The following is a 24,394-nucleotide window of genomic DNA, read 5'->3' on the forward strand; positions in this document are numbered from 1 at the left end:
TCGGTCAGTAGGAATGTGAAGGATGTTTATATAAATCCCCAGAGCATCACAGGTTCCTCCTAATGGCTGCTTATGAAAAGAAACATGACTCCCGGATCCAGAGTTTCATTTTGTCTCCTAAAGGGTTAACGAGTAAAAACCCGAGGCTCGTGTCTTTATGAGAGCCGGAGCAGATCGATGTGTTGGAAACGGGCGGGGCCGTAAGAGCCGAGGCAGTAGGTGCTTCAGGGCAGTGTGCTGGAGTGGCGTCTCTGAAGCTGGATTAGCGAGATCACAAAAGCAGAGCAGTCAGGGCTTTAGCGTTGGAGAGAAGAAGTATGGAGAGGATTGGGGGGGGATTGTGGGTGGGGGGATCAAACAGGGTCATGAATGTTACTGGAGGATTTTTCCAGGATTCATGTGTCCTTTCTGATCCTGTATGTTCAACAGTGTCATATAATAATAATAATAATAAGAAGAAGAAGAAGAAGAAGAAGAAGAAGGAGGAAGAAAAATGTGGCCAGGTTGTTGATCCTAAATATTAAAGCTGCGTTGTTTGGTGTCTCACCAATAAAAATTTCAAAAAATGTAATATCATGTTTATCCTATCAATATTCACTGTCTTTGATATAGATGTCGGTTCTAGCTTTTGGTGCTCTAGCTAGCAACTAGCTAACATCCTTCTGAACCTCCTTGCTTTTACTATATAGACAAACGTTCTGTTTTTCAGCCTTTTTGTTCAGCAATAAAAATGTACACTGAAGTCTTTCTGACAAAATTAGTTCTTTTCTCGCCGGCTGCTAGGAATTACTTGTTAGCAATGTTGACATCTCTGAAGTTGCTGGTAGGCAGCTAACGTTCTACCACTGCAGACCAGGAACACCTTACAAGAGCTGCAGTTTTGGAGATCTAGCCATCTAGATCTTTCTGCACCTAGATCCTGCTTCTAACATCATCTTTGAGGACAAAATGTTGACTTGCTGCCTAATATATCCCACCCACTAACAGGTGCCACGATGAGGAGATACTCAGTTTTATTCACTTCACCGGTCAGTGGTCATAATGTTATGGCTGATCGTGTATGTTCTCCCGAGTAATTTATTGCAAAATTGCTAGATAGCTTCCTAAAGGCTGAGCTCTTTAGCAAATATTATTAGCTTAGCTTTAACAATGCTTTAAATCTGATTTAAATAAATAAGGCTGGGCAATTCAATTGAAAATTTGCTCATTTGGCATAAACACTAAAGTTTGTTGCTTATCGCTAGCATTAGCCACATGTGGTATCTTAGCTAGGTAGTCATGTACGCAGGAAGTCCGCAGTTTTGTTCTCGTGCCCTTGTAAGTTCATTCTGATTTCAGAACTGGGGAAAAAACCCCATCCTTTGACTAGCAGCTAGGTGAAGAGCGTATTACTGTATGCCTCAAATACATCCATAAATAATTCAATAATGATCTGCCGCATCTTGGGTCACTGGGAATCCACCAGGAACGTCATTCTCCTGTGCGGCTCTGCCATTTTTCATTCTGTCTTTGATTCACATGGCGTCTAGACGTCTGGTGATTTCGACCTCCAACTAAACCTTCAGACAGATTTGTCTATTTGTGACGATTCATCGGGGAGAAAAACATCTCTGCAGCTTTTTCTCCTTTAAAAGGAAACAACATTATGTTTCAACAATTCATAAATAAATATAAATAAAAAGAGGTGGATGATGTGACTGTAATATTGATGAATTAAATAAATGTGGTTAGAGTTTTATATAGAGTTTTTCTCAGATTTTAGGGATTGTGTTGTTTTTAATAATTACACACTGACTTGTAGTAATGTGTGAAATTATAAAATTATATATTTTATTATTATTATTAATATTATTTATTATTGTTATTATTGTCCCATTACTATTTATTTATTTATTTATTTATTTATTTATTTATTTATTTATTTATTTTTATTTTTTATTGTTATAATCTCTGTTTTTATCCTTTTGCGTTTTGTGAAAATAACTTCAAGTATCAAGATGTGATATTTTGTCATCTGTGAGACGGATTGTTGGTAAACAACGTGATCAGTCTCGTAATCGCTACGCAATAATTTCACATTTTAATTACAGGAAAAAAAGAAAACTTATCTCCCTTCCTGTATAAAGTACCGTACTGTTTAATTGTAGCACCGTTGTGGCGTGTAATAAATCAAAACCCTGACGAGTTAAAGGTCAGGGAGGAAATCTCCGGAGTGGGAATATTCTGATTCTGTTCTCTGGACTGTTTGATATGTTAATGTTGTGCTCGAGAACCTAAATGTCATATTAACATCTGACTCCTGCTCTTCAAAGCACATTATTCAGATCTTTCTGGAATTCTTATCAGCTTCTGTAAAACTGAGGCAGCTTCCTTATAAAGGTCATAAAAAATCTTACCATGATAATTAATAACGCGTTAACGATCACGGACTGAATTAGCTGAAAAGTGTTAAACATGACGTCAATCCTTTCTACAGAAAACATTTAGATAAAACGAGGATAAGAAGGAAAACGATCTGAACGAACCTCCTTAACGTGTGTGTGTGTGTTGGCCCCTAATCCTGCATAGGACACACCCCTCTGAGTTGATCAGGTGTAGACAGAGTCACTTCCTGTCCCTCTCCAACCTGAGAATGTAAATTACACACGTGAGTCCGAGCCTAATAACACCCTCCGAGAGTCTCAGGACCGAAAGGCGCTTATTAGCCTCCACCTGTAATTACTGAAGCCTGATTGGTCACTGATGAGTCGGAGCTTTGGCCACGTCGCCTCTGTGTTTTTGCTCTTTTGGTTTTGTTCGTCTGTGATGAAGCGCTGGTTCGGTCTTCCTTTTCCTATTTGTGGAGTTTGATATCATCATTTACTTTAAAGATACAAACATTTGTGAGGATTTTTTTTTTAATCTTTTCTATGAACATATATATCACCTATAGTAGGCCAAAAATCCCCAGAAATACTTCTAAAACACTACAAATTTCTGAGTGTCTACTTTCATATGAGCTTCATATTAACCTCCACTGTGGAGTGAAACTTGTCCAAGACGCTCAATCATCAACATGGACACGAAAAACAGGAAGAAAATTCAAGTTTTATAGTTTCTGAAAGAAAAGAGTTGAGAAGTTAAGGGAAGAGCAGAGAGAAACTGTGATGGAGCTGAATATCCTGTTCACGCCCTGCTTGCCTCTAATCAGTAATGATTGGCGTCTCTGATATCGACTGGATTATTACGCTCTAGATGTTTCTCTTTATCGACCACGCTGCTTTCAGGCCAGAGACGGATCTATGCATCTTTTCCTTTCATGATGGGGCAGTAGAACATTAGGACATTGTTTACATTTAGATTATTTACTGTCCAGTGTTACAAGAGACCGGCCATGCTTGTATGGTTTAGAGACAGTGTCACTGAGGAAGAGACAGGAGTCAGAGCTGATCGTCTCAGGGAGTTTTTCCTCACCATCGTCACCTCAGGCTTCTCATTAGGGATGAATGTTAGAGATAAATAATAACTTGTCTATGTTTCTTTATATGTCTGTAAAGCTGCTCTGAGAGTTCGAGAGTTTTCAGCTTGTTTTCCTGTTCTCTCTCTGCAGGGGGCGACAGGGAGCGGATGACGTCCAATCATGAGACGTACCTGCTCATGGCCAGCACGCAGAATGACATGGAGGACTGGGTTAAAACCATCCGCAGGGTCATTTGGGCCCCGTTCGGAGGAGGTGAGCAGATACGACTCCAGAAATATGACCGGTTTTGGTTTTGGTTTGTTTTTGTTTTTTTAATCAGCGACCTGGAAACTGCTTGATTTGTTTATGCTAAAAATTGCGATGGAATAATTTGATAATTTTCTCTCGTTTTTTCCTCTCTTTAGAAAGCTCTAGTAATTATGTTCTGTTTTAAAAAAAACTCATTAGCGACATAACTTCTTTATCTTCTGGAAGTTTCTCCCAAGATAAAGTTTTTTTATTATTATTATCATTACACAAAAGAAATCCACATGAAATAAAAGTGTGAGAAACTGCAAGAAATACAGAGCTGTAATCAAACCCCTGCTTTCACACACATCGGGGCTCGGGTTTAATTTAGCCTCAGCGTGAACTGTGTGTAGTGTGTGTGTGTGTGTATGTGTGTGTGTGTGTGTGTGTGTGTATGTGTGTGTGTGTGTGTGAGAGAGAGAGAGAGAGAGAGATTGCTACAAGGCCTTGTATTGATTTCCTTTAAAGAACATATCGTGTTCAGGTTAATAAGTTTGTGTGTGTGTGTGTGTGTGTGTGTGTGTTTTCTAATTTTAACTTACAGTATTGAATCTGATTGGTCATCAGGTGTTGACTCATTTCCTAGAACAGCAGCTCTGACTCGTTGTGATATGTTTTTGTTTCATTTCATTGCTATTATGTTCTAGCTTAAAGAGAAGCCAAGGATCCAGGTGTGTGTGTGTGTGTGTGTGTGTGTGCGCGTGCCACATGTCTGCTTTTATTTGATTTCTTCCTGGATAAGAATAAAACCGAGTCTAGCAGCAGGACAATAGACGCCTGTGTGTAAATGGATGTGTCCAAAATGGCTTGGACATCTTCAAACTATTGGCAGTACCTTTGTGTTTGTGTGTGTGTGTGTGTGAGTGTGTGTGTGGGTGTGTAGTCATTAATTGCCTGCCATTCAGGCTTATGGAAACAAATAGAAGTGAAAGTCAGAGAGGGCACTCGGCTAAGCGCTAGCCTGAGGCCTTGAACAACTTTCAAGTAAACCTAAATGCAGAGAGAAGGAACAGAGTTCTGAACACGCTCAAGGGCTTTACACAGCACTTTAAATCCTCCTAGTACAAGCTGGGAAAAACTTCTTCCCTGCCTTTTGACTCTTCCAGGAATGCTGGGTATTGCCTGTCCTCACAGATCGACTCCTACACGTCAGGAAACGTCAGTTTTATTTTTGACGCTAATTTTCCTGCATGAACTCAGAAGGTCAAACATTAGAAACTCGGGTCACATTTAAACGCCTGTGTTTGCCTCTTCTCTGCGTTTTCTTTAACACTCTCCAAAACATACGATCCGAGAGAGTCTGAGTCCTGAGACCGGAAAGTCCCAATCTTTCCGAAAGCTTCCTAATCTGTGCCGTATGTCAGGCACATGAGCTTCTCTAAGTGGGAATCTCGAGGTTTTATCCGGCTGAGCGGCTGAGACAAAAGGCCGTGCCGGGAGGGAGGCGATGCAACAGGAAGCTACTTATTTAATCCCTCTTCTTTTTTTCCTTTTTCTTTTTCCTTTAAGCAGATTTGTTAGCATATTCCACAGCCGAACAGGCTAATCACCGAGAGGACGCGTCGGAAAAACGCTTTTGAAATACAGAACTCTGATCTTTATGAAGAGGAAGGGCGACTTCCAGCAATGTGGGAGATGAAGATAATCAAAGACTAGCAGAGATTTGGACAGTCAGGCTCTTGTGTGTGTGTTGTTCGTGTATGTGTGTGTGTATGTGTGTTATTATTGTGTGTATGTGATGTGTGTTAGTGTGTGTTGCAGAATAAACGATTGTCTGAATGACATCACATGTAAAGTCGAGTGAAAGAAACAATAATTAAATGAGGATTTTGAGTCTTGCTAATTAATTTTGAAAAGATGTTTGATCTTCACGAGTCCCCCCGAAGAGTGAAAATCCTGTTAGCCAAAGAAACTAGCCATCACACAGCTAGCAGTGTTGGAACAATAGTCGATACTTGATAATGTGACGAAAAGATGAGAAAAAAGTATGGTTTGATTCTGACCCACTTTAGTTTCCATACTGTGTACTGTGTATCTCTGACCCTTTTCGTGTTCCACGTTCCTTATTTGGTCATCTTTTCCTGCGTAGAACTCTTATTCTTGATTTTTGATTGATTCTGTGTTTTCTGATTTATATATTTGAATATTTGATTATAGCTTAGCTTCCTGTCCCTCTTCTGATGTCTCTTCCTGTCCCTCTTCACACCTCCTCTTCCTTCACACTCTCTTCCACTAGAGGGCATAAGATTTAATGTTTCACTCAACAAGCTAACAAATCAAACTCGTAGTTTGAGTGTTTATCAGCGTCAGTAAGGAGAATTCAGGAAGGTCTCACACCTGGTCTATGGAAAACTTCAGGTCTTCACCTTTACCTATCTCACACCTGGACGACTCGTCCCTGGAGCTCGAAAACCCAAAGTTATGGTTCGGTTCATTAGCAATGACACCATCTCTGCTCATCTCGGTTAAGTCGCGTCCTTTTGGTATTCAATAAAAAAGCAGCTTTATGAAGTAATGCAGTGACTTTGTACAATTTTCAGCCACGTCCCAAAGGTTTTATACAGCGAAACCTCTGCATTTGAATGCTCTACCTTACGAAATTTTTTACCAAAAAAATACGAACGAACCGAGCCGCGTGTACGTCCAGGAGCCGTTCAAAACTTGTTAGCATCAGTGGAAAGCCGAGTGAAGCCAACCGAAGCATGTTAACGAATTTTGTACAAGTTTGTTTTTCAGTCAGTGAAAGCTGTTTGGAAAGAGTCAACCCACGATACTGACGTTACCTTCGGCATGCGCTCAAAAGCTAGGTGATTGTTCGGGCGTTTTTTTGTTGACAGATTGGTGGCGTGGGTGGTCTGTTCTATTTTTAGCCCAAGCTTGGTGGCACAACTTCCTGTGAGGACCCTTGACATGGAATGCTTGGCTTGGGTCAGTTCTTTGTAAGCAGCCATACAGTTTACATACGCTTCGTATTGGTCATACTGGTCAAATTTTTGGGCGGCTGGAACGGATAATCTGCATTTACATTATTTCTTATGGGACAATTTGTTTCGCAATACAAATTTTCGCCTTAAGAACTTCGCCTCCAGAACAAATTAAATTCATATACCGAGGTTCTGCTGTTTTTTTCATCTGCAATCGTTATTCTATTTTCCTGATAAATTGCTCCACAGATGCCAAAGTAATCTGTGCAGACCCTGACCTCTATTACTTCCTGTACTGCATATTCATTTATCATAATTCAGTTTTGTCCACAATAGCCTGCACATTGAAACATTTATTAAAGCTCCTAAAAGCATGTTTAGATAAAATGAAATTAAAGTCATGACAGAATGGACTCTAGCCCCTGGCTATCTGCTACACTTCTCGAAAATATCCTCTGTGTTGTGTGTATTTGTAATGGCTTTCCATCAGCGTCCAGTTTGCCGTCAATAAACAGCAGACAAATAAACACACATTTTAAATAGGCTCTGACCAGCTGCCCGTCTCTCTCTCTCTCCCTCTTACTGTGTCTGTCCTCTTTCACTCGTTTTTCAGTCTGAAATCAAATTGCAGTAAATTATAGAATTATATAACAATCCTTTTAAAATGTTGCTCGCTGCCAGATTTGGCCTGTGGGTCACATCTGGTGTATTGGAGTCATGAATTTCTATTAATGTCTGATTCGTGTCTTTCAACAAGGCAAGAAAATACACAAAACTCTGCAATCTGGACTTCATAGTGTTCTGAAGCAAATATCCAGATCTCAGAATCTCTTAATAACCTCCATCTTTTTCTCCAGAGAGAGAAATTCATTTCTCTAATGATTGAGCCCTTGAGTTTTTTCCCAGTGGCTTGGATTCATTTGTTCAAGCATTTTGATTCTATTTTATTGTGATAAACAAAAGGAAAATGTAAAGTTTAGTGTCCTCATCTAGAGGAAACCCAGTCGACTAACATGACATTTTCTGGGGTATTTTGTTGTTTGTTTTATTTTTGTCTGTGGCACAATTTTACATCTGGCTTGTTGGTTAGCCAGATATTGAAGTGTTATTATATATATAAAGTGTTATTATACACAGATCAGCCATAACATTATGACCACCTGCCTAATATTGTGTTGGTCCTCCCTTTGCTGCCAAAACAGCCCTGACTCTTTGAGGCATGGACTCCACTAGATCCCTGAAGGTGTGCTGTGGTATCTGGCACCACAGTGTTAGCATCAAATCCTTTAAGGATGCTTACAGGACTTAAAGGACTTACAGGGCTTAAAGGACACTTTTGATAGATACTGACCACTGCAGATCGGGAACACTCAGTTTTAGAGATGCTCTGATCCAGTGGTCTAGCCATCACAATTTGACCCTTCATCAAATTCACTCAAATCCTTGTCCATTTTTCCTGCTTCTAACATCAACTTTGAGGACAAAATGTTGACTTGCTGCCTAATATATCCCACCCACTAACAGGTGCCATGATGAGGAGATAGGGTTCACTTCACCGGTCACTGCTCAGAGTGTTATGGCTGATCAGTGTATATGGATTAATGTTGAGGTTTCGGAGTTACACACTTCCAGCTCCAGCTACCTCCAGCTAATAATAATAACACAATTTATCCGGGAACATTTTAATTTCATCAACCCACATGTTCTACTCCTTCTGTTTCAGGAATTTTCGGTCAAAAGCTGGAGGAAACGGTGCGGTACGAGCGGCGGTATGGGAATAAGCTGGCCCCCATGCTGGTGGAGCAGTGTGTGGATTTTATCCGACGCTGGGGACTGCAGGAGGAAGGTCTGTTCCGTCTCCCTGGGCAGGCCAACCTCGTCAAAGAGCTGCAGGATGCCTTCGACTGTGGAGAGAAACCTGCCTTCGACGGGTGAGATATGAGAAAACTTCCAACCTAAAACCCCTCTGTAGCTCATGAAGGTAGGGCATTGGTTGCTCAACAGGTAATGCTGCAAGCTACTGATCAGAAGGTTGGGGGTTCGAGTATCTGAACCATCATTCTGCCCCTGAGCAAGGCCCTTAACCCTTCCTGCTCCAGGGGTCCTGACCTTGTCTTTGATCCCAAATTTCTAACAAGCTTGGATATGTGAAGAAATCAGCGTTACAAATAAAGGCTGCTTTGTCTTCTTCTTGTATTTTATTCTGAATCAAACATTTTAGCAGAAATTTGAATCCAAACTAGCTTCACTTCTAGCTATCATAAACTGTTAGCACTTGTCTTAGTCTTTGGTTGTTAAAAGTGCATGTTTGGTGCATAAATATTTTACAGTTAAAAATTGTATATAAAAATATACTAAAGTAACTTTAGAGTGCAAGAGGATTGTAAACATGTCTAAAACTCAAACTTCAATAGAAACAGAGTACTAAGTTCTGAAGAGCAGAAGATTTCTCTCAGAGTTTGCAGAAGCTGTCACGGTTCTACTTCATTCCGGTATACATGACTGGATCAGAAACAGCGTGCGAGAGGCTAATTTTAGAATTCTTCATGCTGAAGTCTGCAGAGTGTCAACATCTTGTGCGGTTCAGCCACTTTCACGTCTGACACAATTCACTCAGGAGTCTGTCGATGCTTTTCTGCAAGACGTCGGCAGAATTCAGATGTTTTTTTTCAGTGGACTAATACGTTTTTGTGTTTCGCAGAGACCTTTAGCATTTGATGGATTAGCGGTACGATAATGTGCAGAAATGTTCTGTGAGATTTCTGTCTATTTTGCATGGTGTCCTTTAAACACATGGACTGTAATAATGCAAAATTTTCCACTTATCACTGTTTTCAATTAATAAAAGTGAAAGATGTTTAGCCCAGGATGCAATATGGTAACGCTAACGAGGTCGAGATTTCATTTCCTGTCAGCAGATTCTCCGTCTTTTTTTTTTAGTGTCAGAAAAAAGAGACACGCTGCATATTTAACAGTTCATATTTAGACTCTGTGAAGAGAATCCGAGTCGTTTCACGCCTCTGAGAAATGCACCATATGCTCACTTCATCACCTTTTCTTAATTCCTCTGTCTTTTTCTTTTAATATTTCTTTTGATTATTCCTTGTTATTATTTGTTGCAGTAATACAGACGTGCACACAGTAGCATCCCTGCTCAAGCTCTACCTGAGGGAACTTCCTGAGCCGGTGATCCCCTTCAGCAAGTACGACGAGTTCCTGGCCTGCACCAAGCTGTTCAGCAAGGACCAGGAAGCAGTGAGTGTCAGACGTCAAGCTGTAGAGGCCTGGGTTCACGTTAGCAAGCCACAAAGTGACAGGAGATCCATCACAACAGAGACGAGTGACATTTTCTCAGTGAGGTTTGATTGACGTTAGGAAGTAAAATAAAGCTGGGAAGCAAGTAGCAAAGATCACTAGTATTTCTAATCAAAAAAGATAAAAAATAGTCAATAGATTACAGTAAATATACAAGTACTACCCTATTTCTATCCATTTCTGTGCTAAAAAAAATCCAGAAATAGGTTTGAATCTTAAACAAAGAAGATAGTAGCTAGTTTTGACTATATTTAACAAAGTTCTCTTAGCTTGCTTTGCTAATATGTCAAGCTAATATGAACCTGAGCATGCTAATTAGGAAAAATTCTTTTTAATTCATATATCAGACATTGTGTTGATGTTTCTGTGGAAACAGTGGGATCATTTGAGTGTTTTCCCCAAGCATCTTTTAACACACTGGGCAACAGTTAGCTAGCTTGTATGGTGATCCAGCTAGCTAACATTAAGGCATATTACTGTGTAAACGAATCTGTAGTTTTACTAATAGATATCTATGTATATTAAACATCTCCTGTATATGTCCATGACACCATGACATCCCTTCTGTCCCCCCTCTCGCTCTCTCTCTCTCTCTCTCTCTCTCCTCCCTCGCGATAACACGTGACTCAGCATATTACCTTCGCCCTGCAGTCTTCATTTCTCCGTTTCTTATCCCTCTATCCCGCTCTCGCTCCGAGGCTTAGACTCTGGAAAGTGGAAATGCTTTCGCAGCGACTTTCAGCTTCACCTTTCCCTCTCCCGCTGTGATCCTTCGCTCGGCCTGCCCGAGGCTCCACACTGCTACAGAGCTCAAGTGTAATCAAAGTGAACTGGATTCAGTTTGAGTTCTAGCCCCAGTCCGTAAAGGAACGCTTACTTTTTCTTTTACTACTTTTACCTCAGATTTTCTCAGACGTGCCCTTCAGGGTTTCAGGAGGTTTAGAAGAAAGTTAAAAAATGGCGTTATTGTGGAGAAAAAAAAAAATACATCTACCTCGATAAACTCTGCACTTCAGTCCGACATACAAGACACCATTACAGTGGGATTATCGATTTCTGTATTTCGTCTCACATTCGCTTGATAAATGATTCACAGGCTAATTCTAATGAAAAGTCCAGTATTGAATATTTACTGTGCAGTGGCCAATGACCAATAATTTATGAACAAATTTCCTGCAACTACGATAAAGAGACAAATAAAGACCAATAAAGTCATTTTACAGCATATTTTGCTCACAAACTGTGTATAAAGTGATTGAGTCAGATCAGTTCACCCGTAGGAGTCGACTCTTTCAGCTCCCGAACAACTCCTTGCCATTTTTTTTAAGCTGTACCAATTTTGCAATATTTTGACTGGTCAATGTTCTTCTTTGCGTAACTATGGCTAAAATCTTATCCTGTCTTCCTACTAAGTAACAGTGGAGTAGATGATTCCATACACAGAGTTGTGAGTCAAAAACATGCTCCAGGATTCATATTAATAAACAGCTCACATGTTCAAATTATTATAATTAAATTACACTGTAATCACAAGTTTATTGCTGTTGTTTGTGAACAACAACAAAAAGGTTCATATAGGTGAATCAAATCTTCAGTGTCTCAAATAAAAGAGTTGATTCAATGAGTTGACTCATTTGTGAACGGCACATCACTAACAGAAGGGAAAAACAGACTTTATTGATGTTTAATAATAATAATAATGAAACACCCAAATTCTGGAGAATGATCTCTTATGTTTTGTGCCGTGTAGCCATGAATGGTAACTTTTAATTAAATTAATTAATTCAATAATTTAATTTAAGTTGCCAGTTTAAATGAACAAGGCTAAAATGAACATGAGCTCTGAGGAGTTATTGTTTGTACTATTGTATTGTATAGAAATCAGTTTTTTACATTTTTCAGGAATGTAATATTTTTAATATTACATTCCTGATACAAGGAAACAAAAACATATGGATTTTTTCTACAAGATTATCTTAGGGTATAGCCATTTGTACTCCCCAAAGTGCAGAATCTTCAATTTTGCATTCATTGAAATCTAACCTCTTTATCTATTTCTTTTTTAGGGACTGAAGGAATTAAGGAGACAAGTGGAAAGTCTACCTCTAGTCAACTATAATCTACTACAATACATATGCAGGTATCTAGAGTTATGTATAGTTCAAATAATTTCACATTTTTCCCTCTATCTTTGAATTAAAACTGATTTTTCATTCAGGTTTTTAGATGAAGTACAGTCGTACTCAGGAGTGAACAAGATGACCGTGCAGAACCTGGCTACAGTCTTCGGTCCGAACATTCTGAGGCCCAAAGTGGAGGATCCGGTGGCGATAATGGAAGGTAAAGTGGTGCCAAAACAAAATGAATGCTGAAAAATCTAAAAGTGGTAGACTACGATTGAAATCCATCTTGTTAGGGTCAATAATTTTGCTTTTTATTTGCTTTGACCTGGTCTTGGGTATGTGTGCAGGTGCAGTTCTGGTGCAGCAGCTCATGGCCGCTCTCATCGGTCATCACTCCACACTTTTTCCCCCGGACGAAGACAGTCCTGGTGCTCTTGAGTCGTGCAACAATAATAACGATCCCCTGAAACGCTCCACCACTGGACAACTGCAAAACAAAGAGAATAACAACACGACCACCATCCGTCAGTGCACATGGGAGGCGCCTGACTCTCCCGGACGAGTGTCTCTGGATAACAGCTCACCTCGTTCAGGCAGCCCAAGAAACAACCCTGCTATGCCGCGCTTTGAAGTCACCCGAAGCCCTCCTCTGACCGTAAAGAAGAACCCCGCCTTCATCAAAGGCAGCGGAATCGTCACTAACGGCTCCTTCAGCTCCTCGTCGTCGTCCTCGGCCGAGGAAAAGAGTCCGACCCTGGTGGGAACCGGTACGCTACAGATGCGTCGCACTGGAGCACTCAAATCCCCAGGTACTAAGATGGGCGTGCAGAATGGCGGAGTGAGGATGGGCGTGTGCAGCACGGACATTGTTAATGGGACCCTCAATAGCCGAAACGGACTTTGGTCTCCTCCTGGAGGTGTGACATTACGTGAAGTCAAAGGCCGTGACACAGAGCAGCAACAGAACCGCCTCTCGACCTACGACAATGTTCACGTTCAGCAGATGCCATGCCAACTGGGTCAGCCGTGCATGGGTAACAGCTGCGAGGACAAGCAGAGCGTGGACAGCGCCACCTGGTCCACATCATCCTGCGAGATCTCACTGCCGGACGTCTCCGCGTCATGTCGCTCGTCAACTACTACTTGCCCCGAGCAGGACTTTACCTTCGAGGACCCTTTGCTGGATGAGGGAGAAAGGAGGAACTGTAATGCTAACGCAAACACTAATGGTGGAGGTCGAGGCAGCAGAGGGACGAGTAGCAGTGAGAACAGCGAGGTGGCATTTCCTGTAAGCGGACACAGTGCCCTCCACAGTCTGGTGGCCAGTCTGAAGCAGGAGATGCTCAAACAGAAGAGCGAGTACGAGGCCAGGGTAAAGAGGTGAGACTATTACGCTATTTGTATTCAATGTTAATGTAAATCTTCCTTAGAATTACTGTCAAGCAAGTTTAATAGAATATTAGGCCATGCCCATATGGACAGTTTAGCTATCATTGGACTGTTTTAACGTACATCTATCTTCGTTATAAAATTACAGTCTGGAGCAGCGTAACGGTGAGCTGGAAGCTGAGATGGTGAACCTACACGAGGAACTGGAGCAGGAACGCAAGAAGTACACCATGGTAGAGATCAAACTGCGTAACGCAGAGCGCGCCAAAGACGATGCCGAGAAGCGCAACGAGATGCTGCAGAAGGAGATGGAGCAGTTCTTCTCCACGTTCGGAGATCTGACCGCTGATCCTCGCCGGCCAGAAAGAGCCAACACCATTTGGATCCAGTGAGCAGGACTATACCAAGAACTGGATACTTGGACGTGGAAATCTGGGAAGGTGTAGGCTTCAAATGTGACCAAACTGTCAGTAAAGGAAGCCCACTGAGCCAAAAATGTGAAAATTGGACCAGTCGTGATAAGACGACGTGATAAGATTGTAACAGTAGGAGAAGATGTTGGGGAGATGGAACGTACCATTTGGAACTAAGATGGGAGTCAGGGGTTCTTTGGAAATGATGTTCGACCCCTCGAGGACTAGAGAATGTTTCTTTACCCAAAGAAGGACATAAGAGAACTGTTGCATTATGGGTTAGTGAGCTTTTTAATAGACTAGAGCTTTACATGAAGAAGAACCAAGAACATCACATCTTCATCTGTGATCCAACCAAATCATGTCCTTGATCTCGCTTTCCTTGTTCCGTGTCCTCGTGTACTCTGTGTATATAAAGCAAAGCAATGCTGAAAAATTTTGAAGCAAAACAGATGTATGTATAAAAAGCAAACTGAAATATTTTAATGTATGTCTGATATTTAAACTGAGGATTATTGACGTGTCACTTTTTTTAATATATATATATATAACAAGCTTTTTGCCCTGCACTTAGCTTTTTCTGGCCAAAACGGTACTGAAACGAAAGCTGATGCTGTCTGTTATGGATTTGGTTCATGACCAAAAGCATGGAGAAAGACCTGCAGATATTTTAGAACATCTGGTAAACACTGTGTACACAGAAACAGTCCCCTCTTTTTACGCTGTTTTCTCTTTACTGAGGGTCAAAGGTTATCCAGTTGGGTGTGTGCTGATATTCACATTTTAGTATGTATAATATAGTTTAAGACAAAATCAATCAGATTACCCCCGAATGTATATACGCTTGGTGTTTGCTTCTTTAATTTTGCACTAAAGGTACGGAACTGATGTAGGTAACAAATATCAGAAATCTGTCTCACCCACAATCATCAGTCATTTGAGTTATGTATGAACGTTCAAATTAAAAGATTCATTTAGATTCATTTTCAGATTTATTCGTTGGATCCCTGAATGTAAGAGGAGAGAATCTTGGTCATGACTGAAAGATTTACTGAATCAAATGCTTAATGAGAGAAAAGTGAATCTTGATCATGACTGAAAAGTTTTGCTGAATCAATCCCCAATTCAAAAGAATGATTCACTGAATGAAACTCTGACTCACTGAGCGTGAGACGAGTGAATCGCTTTCAGGAGTGAACGATTCACAGAAACCCCAACCTAGTGAATCCTAGTAGAGTGAATCTCAATAATGACCTAAAGATTCACTGAATCAAACCCCAATTCACAAGAATGATTCACTGAATCAAACGCTGACCCACTGAGCGTGAGACAAGTGAATTGCTTTTAGGAGTGAACGATTCACTGAAACCCCAACCTAGTGAATCCTAGTAGAGTGAATCTCAAAAGCTGACCAAAAGACTCACTGATTCTAACAAAGTGAGTAGAATCCCACAAATCTCAGTCCTGAGTGAAAAGATTCAATGACTCATGAGTCACAAAAGTAGCTTTGCCATACCTGTAGAATCAGAAAGATACAGATATAATGTAAACCTGCTTAATCATCTATTAAGGCTGTATTCAGGTGCTGGAGTCAGTCAAGAATGACTTGTTGCATGGTTGATACTGAATCACATTAATGACTCAGTGAAAGTGATTCGCAAATGAGTCTCTGTTTGTTTTTGGGGTTTTTTTGGCAGCCTTAAGGTTTTGATCTTTAACCTAACCAAGAACACAAAGAGGAAGTGAGAAAAACATTGTAATGTGGTTGAATTTCGCGATTTATCGTAGATCTGATTATCAGCACATACCCAGGACATCATACTGATTCATGCTTGTATGGAATCTCTTCGTCCTGTACGTGTTTTCAGGTGCGTATAATTCTCTCAGTTTTGGATTTTTACTCAACGCTTTATTGAGCCTGCTGTAGCCACAGACACTCTGTACAATGCCAATTAAATTATGTGACATTATTTAAAAATCTCAGACTTTGTTGTTGATTTTTGTTATTAGCGTAATGGATGTGTTTTAGTTACTCAGATATATTTCTGTAAAGAGAAACTGAAGGGTGTCCATTAAGTACTTCTTCACAGTAAGTGGATGGAGCAGCGTCTCTTTAAGTTTAGATTCTAACCTTCAGATCCTGTAGGGATAAACTTAATAAGTGCCTCTGACATCGAGTAAGAAATTTAAGTGGGACTGTAGGAGTGTGTGGGATTGATCAGATATCTGTAGGAGTGTGTGGGATTGATCAGATTTCTGTAGAAGTGTGCAGGATTGATCAGATTTCTGTAGGAGTGTGTGGGATTGATCAGATATCTGTAGGAGTGTGTGGGATTGATCAGATTTCTGTAGGAGTGTGTGGGATTGATCAGATTTCTGTAGGAGTGTGTGGGATTGATCAGATTTCTGTAGGAGTGTGTGGGATTGATCAGATTTCTGTAGGAGTGTGTGGGATTGATCAGATTTCTGTAGGAGTGTGTGGGATTGATCAGATATCTGTAGGAGTGTGTGGGATTGATCAGATTTCTGTAGGAGTGTGTGGGATTGATCAGATTTCTGTAGGAGTGTGTGGGATTGATCAGATATCTGTAGGAGTGTGTGGGATTGATCAGATATCTGTAGGAGTGTGTGGGATTGATCAGATATCTGTAGGAGTGTGTGGGATTGATCAGATATCTGTAGGAGTGTGTGGGATTGATCAGATTTCTGTAGGAGTGTGTGGGATTGATCAGATATCTGTAGGAGTGGTCGGGATTGATCAGATTTCTGTAGGAGTGTGTGGGATTGATCAGATTTCTGTAGGAGTGTGTGGGATTGATCAGATATCTTCAGGAGTGTGTGGGATTGATCAGATTTCTGTAGGAGTGTGTGGGATTGATCAGATATCTGTAGGAGTGTGTGGGATTGATCAGATATCTGTAGGAGTGTGTGGGATTGATCAGATATCTGTAGGAGTGTGTGGGATTGATCAGATATCTGTAGGAGTGTGTGGGATTGATCAGATTTCTGTAGGAGTGTGTGGGATTGATCAGATATCTGTAGGAGTGTGTGGGATTGATCAGATATCTGTAGGAGTGTGTGGGATTGATCAGATTTCTGTAGGAGTGTGTGGGATTGATCAGATATCTGTAGGAGTGTGTGGGATTGATCAGATTTCTGCAGGAGTGGTCGGGATTGATCAGATATCTGTAGGAGTGTGTGGGATTGATCAGATTTCTGTAGGAGTGTGTGGGATTGATCAGATTTCTGTAGGAGTGTGTGGGATTGATCAGATTTCTGTAGGAGTGTGTGGGATTGATCAGATATCTGTAGGAGTGGTCGGGATTGATCAGATTTCTGTAGGAGTGTGTGGGATTGATCAGATATCTGTAGGAGTGGTCGGGATTGATCAGATTTCTGTAGGAGTGTGTGGGATTGATCAGATTTCTGTAGGAGTGTGTGGGATTGATCAGATATCTTCAGGAGTGTGCGGGATTGATCAGATTTCTGTAGGAGTGTGTGGGATTGATCAGATATCTGTAGGAGTGGTCGGGATTGATCAGATTTCTGTAGGAGTGTGTGGGATTGATCAGATTTCTGTAGGAGTGTGTGGGATTGATCAGATATCTGTAGGAGTGTGTGGGATTGATCAGATTTCTGTAGGAGTGTGTGGGATTGATCAGATTTCTGTAGGAGTATGTGGGATTGATCAGATTTCTGTATGAGTGTGTGGGGTTGATCAGATATCTGTAGGAGTGTGTGGGATTGATCAGATTTCTGTAGGAGTGTGTGGGATTGATCAGATTTCTGTAGGAGTGTGTGGGATTGATCAGATATCTGTAGGAGTGTGCAGGATTGATCAGATTTCTATAGAAGTGTGCAGGATTGATCAGATTTCTGCAGGAGTGGTCGGGATTGATCAGATATCTGTAGGAGTGTGTGGGATTGATCAGATTTCTGTAGGAGTGTGTGGGATTGATCAGATTTCTGTAGGAGTGTGTGGGATTGATCAGATATCTGTAGGAGTGTGCAGGATTGATCAGATTTCTATAGAAGTGTGCAGGATTGATCAGATTTCTGCAGGAGTGGTCGGGATTGATCAGATATCTGTAGGAGTGTGTGGGATTGATCAGATATCTGTAGGAGTGTGTGGGATTGATCAGATTTCTGTAGGAGTATGTGGGATTGATCAGATTTCTGTAGGAGTGTGTGGGATTGATCAGATTTCTGTAGGAGTGTGTGGGATTGATCAGATTTCTGTAGGAGTGTGTGGGATTGATCAGATATCTGTAGGAGTGTGTGGGATTGATCAGATATCTGTAGGAGTGTGTGGGATTGATCAGATATCTGTAGGAGTGTGCAGGATTGATCAGATATCTGTAGGAGTGTGTGGGATTGATCAGATATCTGTAGGAGTGTGTGGGATTGATCAGATATCTGTAGGAGTGTGTGGGATTGATCAGATATCTGTAGGAGTGGTCGGGATTGATCAGATTTCTGTAGGAGTGTGTGGGATTGATCAGATTTCTGTAGGAGTGTGTGGGATTGATCAGATATCTGTAGGAGTGGTCGGGATTGATCAGATTTCTGTAGGAGTGTGTGGGATTGATCAGATTTCTGTAGGAGTGTGTGGGATTGATCAGATATCTGTAGGAGTGTGTGGGATTGATCAGATTTCTGTAGGAGTGTGTGGGATTGATCAGATTTCTGTAGGAGTGTGTGGGATTGATCAGATTTCTGTAGGAGTATGTGGGATTGATCAGATTTCTGTATGAGTGTGTGGGGTTGATCAGATATCTGTAGGAGTGTGTGGGATTGATCAGATTTCTGTAGGAGTGTGTGGGATTGATCAGATTTCTGTAGGAGTGTGTGGGATTGATCAGATTTCTGTAGGAGTGTGTGGGATTGATCAGATATCTGTAGGAGTGTGTGGGATTGATCAGATTTCTGTAGGAGTGTGCAGGATTGATCAGATTTCTGTAGGAGTGTGTGGGATTGATCAGATTTCTGTAGGAGTATGTGGGATTGATCAGATTTCTGTATGTGTGTGGGGTTGATCAGATTTCTGTAGGAGTGTGTGGGATTGATCAGATTTCTGTAGGAGTGTGCAGGATTGATCAGATTTCTGTAGGAGTGTGTGGGATTGATCAGATTTCTGTAGGAGTGTGTGGGATTGATCAGATTTCTGTATGAGTGTGTGGGGTTGATCAGATATCTGTAGGAGTGATTGGGATTGATCAGATATCTGTAGGAGTGTGCAGGATTGATCAGATATCTTCAGGAGTGTGCGGGATTGATCAGATTTCTGTAGGAGTGTGTGGGATTGATCAGATATCTGTAGGAGTGTGTGGGATTTATCAGATATCTGTAGGAGTGTGTGGGATTGATCAGATTTCTGTAGGAGTGTGTGGGATTGATCAGATATCTGTAGGAGTGTGTGGGATTGATCAGATTTCTGTAGGAGTGTGTGGGATTGATCAGATTTCTGTAGGAGTATGTGGGATTGATCAGATTTCTGTATGAGTGTGTGGGGTTGATCAGATATCTGTAGGAGTGTGTGGGATTGATCAGATTTCTGTAGGAGTGTGTGGGATTGATCAGATTTCTGTAGGAGTGTGTGGGATTGATCAGATATCTGTAGGAGTGTGCAGGATTGATCAGATTTCTATAGAAGTGTGCAGGATTGATCAGATTTCTGCAGGAGTGGTCGGGATTGATCAGATATCTGTAGGAGTGTGTGGGATTGATCAGATTTCTGTAGGAGTGTGTGGGATTGATCAGATTTCTGTAGGAGTGTGTGGGATTGATCAGATATCTGTAGGAGTGTGCAGGATTGATCAGATTTCTATAGAAGTGTGCAGGATTGATCAGATTTCTGCAGGAGTGGTCGGGATTGATCAGATATCTGTAGGAGTGTGTGGGATTGATCAGATATCTGTAGGAGTGTGTGGGATTGATCAGATTTCTGTAGGAGTATGTGGGATTGATCAGATTTCTGTAGGAGTGTGTGGGATTGATCAGATTTCTGTAGGAGTGTGTGGGATTGATCAGATTTCTGTAGGAGTGTGTGGGATTGATCAGATATCTGTAGGAGTGTGTGGGATTGATCAGATATCTGTAGGAGTGTGTGGGATTGATCAGATATCTGTAGGAGTGTGCAGGATTGATCAGATATCTGTAGGAGTGTGTGGGATTGATCAGATATCTGTAGGAGTGTGTGGGATTGATCAGATATCTGTAGGAGTGTGTGGGATTGATCAGATATCTGTAGGAGTGGTCGGGATTGATCAGATTTCTGTAGGAGTGTGTGGGATTGATCAGATATCTTCAGGAGTGTGTGGGATTGATCAGATATCTGTAGGAGTGGTCGGGATTGATCAGATTTCTGTAGGAGTGTGTGGGATTGATCAGATTTCTGTAGGAGTGTGTGGGATTGATCAGATATCTGTAGGAGTGGTCGGGATTGATCAGATTTCTGTAGGAGTGTGTGGGATTGATCAGATTTCTGTAGGAGTGTGTGGGATTGATCAGATTTCTGTAGGAGTATGTGGGATTGATCAGATTTCTGTAGGAGTGTGTGGGGTTGATCAGATATCTGTAGGAGTGTGTGGGATTGATCAGATTTCTGTAGGAGTGTGTGGGATTGATCAGATTTCTGTAGGAGTGTGTGGGATTGATCAGATTTCTGTAGGAGTGTGTGGGATTGATCAGATTTCTGTAGGAGTGTGTGGGATTGATCAGATATCTGTAGGAGTGTGTGGGATTGATCAGATTTCTGTAGGAGTGTGCAGGATTGATCAGATTTCTGTAGGAGTGTGTGGGATTGATCAGATTTCTGTAGGAGTATGTGGGATTGATCAGATTTCTGTATGTGTGTGGGGTTGATCAGATTTCTGTAGGAGTGTGTGGGATTGATCAGATTTCTGTAGGAGTGTGCAGGATTGATCAGATTTCTGTAGGAGTGTGTGGGATTGATCAGATTTCTGTAGGAGTGTGTGGGATTGATCAGATTTCTGTATGTGTGTGGGGTTGATCAGATATCTGTAGGAGTGATTGGGATTGATCAGATATCTGTAGGAGTGTGTGGGATTGATCAGATATCTGTAGGATTGTGTGGGATTGAACAGATATCTGTAGGAGTGTGTGGGATTGATCAGATATCTGTAGGATTGTGTGGGATTGAACAGATATCTGTAGGAGTGTGTGGGATTGATCAGATATCTGTAGGATTGTGTGGGATTGATCAGATTTCTGTAGGAGTGTGTGGGATTGATCAGATTTCTGCAGGAGTGGTCGGGATTGATCAGATTTCTGTAGGAGTGTGTGGGATTGATCAGATTTCTGTAGGAGTGTGTGGGATTGATCAGATTTCTGTAGGAGTGTGTGGGATTGATCAGATTTCTATAGAAGTGTGCAGGATTGATCAGATTTCTGCAGGAGTGGTCGGGATTGATCAGATATCTGTAGGAGTGTGTGGGATTGATCAGATATCTGTAGGAGTGTGTGGGGTTGATCAGATTTCTGTATGAGTGTGTGGGATTGATCAGATTTCTGTATGAGTGTGTGGGATTGATCAGAGATCTGTAGGAGTGTGTGGGATTGATCAGATTTCTGTATGAGTGTGTGGGATTGATCAGATTTCTGTATGAGTGTGTGGGATTGATCAGATTTCTGTATGAGTGTGTGGGATTGATCAGATTTCTGTATGAGTGTGTGGGATTGATCAGAGATCTGTAGGAGTGTGTGGGATTGATCAGATTTCTGTATGAGTGTGTGGGGTTGATCAGATTTCTGTAGGAGTGTGTGGGATTGATCAGATATCTGTAGGAGTATGTGGGATTGATCAGAGATCTGTAGACATGTGTGGGATTGATCAGAGATCTGTAGACATGTGTGGGATTGATCAGATCTATCTATCTGAATCTCATATGGATCCATCTGTTCAGTGTAAACTGACTAAATGTTGGAGGAATCTGACTGATTCCTTGTTCTTGCACTCGTTTCTACCAAAACAAGCAGAATCCCTCTTTCCTACTCCTCTCCTCTCTGCTCCTCTCCTCTTCTCTTTTCTCCTGTCCTCTCCTCTTCTCCTCTCCTCTTCTCTCTTCTCCTCTCCACTCTTCTCCTCTCCTCTCCTCTTCTCTCTTCTCCTCTCCACTCTTCTCCTCTCCCCTCCTCTCTTCTCCTCTCCTCTCCTCTCTCTTCTCCTCTCCTCTCTCCTTTCCTCTCTTCTTCTCTCCTCTCCTCTCCTCTCCTCTCCAGACCTTTCTTCTTCTCTCCTCCACAACACCCCTGATTACATTTCTACTGCACATAACACACGGTATAGAGAGCAGGAACCCAGTCACCTTTTCATCCAAGTGTTCAGAGAAGAGCTTGTTGTCACATCGCCTGTTCAGGACTCGAGGAATGCTTCGTCTCAAGAAAAAAAGAAAGAAAAAATCCCTCTCTCTGCACCTTTCACTCACAGATAATAGGCTTAGAGCAGCCTGACAGCCAGCCATCGGCCCGCGAGTTCCCCTCCGAGCCGTTACAGAAGGGAAAGCATCCAGGAATATTTTCACGCCACGCTTGATCCAAAGAACACAAACCCAAAGTGTACATAATGCCATATTATTTAGTCCTTTGTGATGTATTCTTTGGCTCGGGTTCAGTTTCCTTCTGTTTTTTGAATGGGAAAAGGCTCAAAAGATGGCGGCATCCTGCTGGAGGCAAGAGAAGGATTCAAATTAAAATAGGCTTCATTAACACCATGGGAAGGGATTTTGGGAAGACATAGTTGAAAAGAAAGCACCACGGGCAGGCAGCCTCTATGCTTCGGTTTACTCGGGCCTGGAAAAGCAGTCGAGTATTTAAACAAAGCCTTGTTTAAAGCTACAGGAGGTGAGATGTGGAAATGTCGCCCTCTCTGATCAAAAAGTGTTACTGCAGATTATTAGTCAGTTCAGGCATAACATTATGAGCAGTATCAAGTGAAGTGATTATTACTGAGTATCTCCTCATCATGGCACCTGTTAGTGGGTGGGATATATCAGGCAGCAAGTCAACATTTTGTCCTCAAAGTTGATGTTAGAAGCAGGAAAAATGGACAAGCGTAAGGATTTGAGCTTTGAGTTTGACGAAGAGGGTCTGTCTATCAATCTATCTATCTATCTATCTATCTATCTATCTATCTATCTATCTATCTATCTATCTATCTATCTATCTGTCTGTCTGTCTGTCTGTCTGTCTGTCTGTCTGTCTGTCTGTCTGTCTGTCTGGAATGAGGCAGCAGACAGAATTTCATTCTAGCTGAAAGAATGTGGTTAATTTTTAAATAATTCTTCTAAATAGAGTTAAAATTTAAATCCGATAACCGTATATGACAGATTCAGTGCCTGGTTTCTGCTGTGGATGAGCAGCTACAGGACTCAGAGAGAGAGACATCTCGCCTAGACGGCGAGCATGATGGCGTTAGCGCTCCGAACAGAAGATCTGTAAAGACGTGGAGGTGTGAAATCCGGAGAGATTGAAAAACTAAAGCGCTGCCGCATCGCTGTCTTGGGTTAAATCCCACTGCATGGCTCTCAGCAGGGCATTATGGGTAATGTAGGAAAGTTGATTGAACACAAACTCAAGAAAAGGAAGTCCCCAATTCCAGGGTCAAAGAGAGTGTTTATTTTCAACCACACACATATATCCATTTATACACAGAGTATCTTTAGAATGTTTTTTCCTCAGTACTTTGGTTACTTTTTCTGCTTGGATTTTAATCTGATCTTTAACAAGAGAACGAAAAAATGCCATCAGATTTATCCGTCTCACACAAAACAAAAAGAGAGAAGGAGTGTGTGTGTGTGTGTGTGTGTGTGAGAAAGAAAGAGAGAGAGAAAGACAGAGAGAGAGAGAGTCAAAGAGTGTGTGTGTGTGTGTGTTTTAATCAGTTGAATTTCACGTCACTGTGAGAGTTCTGAAATTCACAGAAACACCTCACACACGTACGTTTAGAAGATCCTCCTCCTGTCTGCACTGAGAGCTTTACTGTGTGATTGTGATGGTTGCTTTAAAGAAAAAATGCTGTCTGTATTGCTGTGTTGGTTTCTGACCTCAAATTACCACAGTATTATTATTATTATTATTATTATTATTATTATTATTATTATTATTATTATTATTAGAGATTAAATAAAACAAAATAAATCAGATCATGTTTAAAATCAAGCTGAAAACATCATGCTTGTCCACAACAAATGATCTTTCAGTTAAAGGTAATATTTTACAGTAAAACCTCTGGTCCTCATGTCCTCCAACATCTTAGAAATTAATCTTATGGAGAAAACAGGAAGCAGGCTTCCAGCACCGATATGAGGATGAGGAGGAGGAGGAGGAGGAGGAGGATCCTGAGGTCTTTGTGGCTAAAGACAAGAAGGAATGGAAGGTTTCAGTGAAACAGCAAGCAGGTGAAGGTTGAGCGAAGCCAGTCGTGGCTGTGTGTGTCTTAAATAACAGCAGCTCTTAAATCGG

The 24,394-nt window shown here is 41.3% G+C and overlaps 1 protein-coding gene across 6 annotated transcripts in view; it reads left to right on the forward strand.

The window, feature by feature from the left end:
* arhgap24 (Rho GTPase activating protein 24) overlaps positions 1-14,466 on the forward strand; it is an 81,445-nt gene extending 66,979 nt beyond the window's left edge. For all 6 annotated transcript variants that reach the window (XM_058414732.1, XM_058414734.1, XM_058414733.1 and 3 more), the window contains 7 exons: positions 3,590-3,712; positions 8,396-8,603; positions 9,795-9,927; positions 12,054-12,127; positions 12,206-12,327; positions 12,458-13,490; positions 13,648-14,466. In XM_058414732.1, the coding sequence (XP_058270715.1) occupies positions 3,590-3,712; positions 8,396-8,603; positions 9,795-9,927; positions 12,054-12,127; positions 12,206-12,327; positions 12,458-13,490; positions 13,648-13,891 (1,937 nt within the window). In that variant the 3' untranslated portion in view covers positions 13,892-14,466. The remainder of the gene's footprint in view (positions 1-3,589; positions 3,713-8,395; positions 8,604-9,794; positions 9,928-12,053; positions 12,128-12,205; positions 12,328-12,457; positions 13,491-13,647) is intronic.
* Positions 14,467-24,394: the final 9,928 nt, after the last annotated feature.

Source organism: Hemibagrus wyckioides, linkage group LG18 (assembly GCF_019097595.1).
Source record: "Hemibagrus wyckioides isolate EC202008001 linkage group LG18, SWU_Hwy_1.0, whole genome shotgun sequence".
NCBI lineage: Eukaryota > Metazoa > Chordata > Actinopteri > Siluriformes > Bagridae > Hemibagrus > Hemibagrus wyckioides.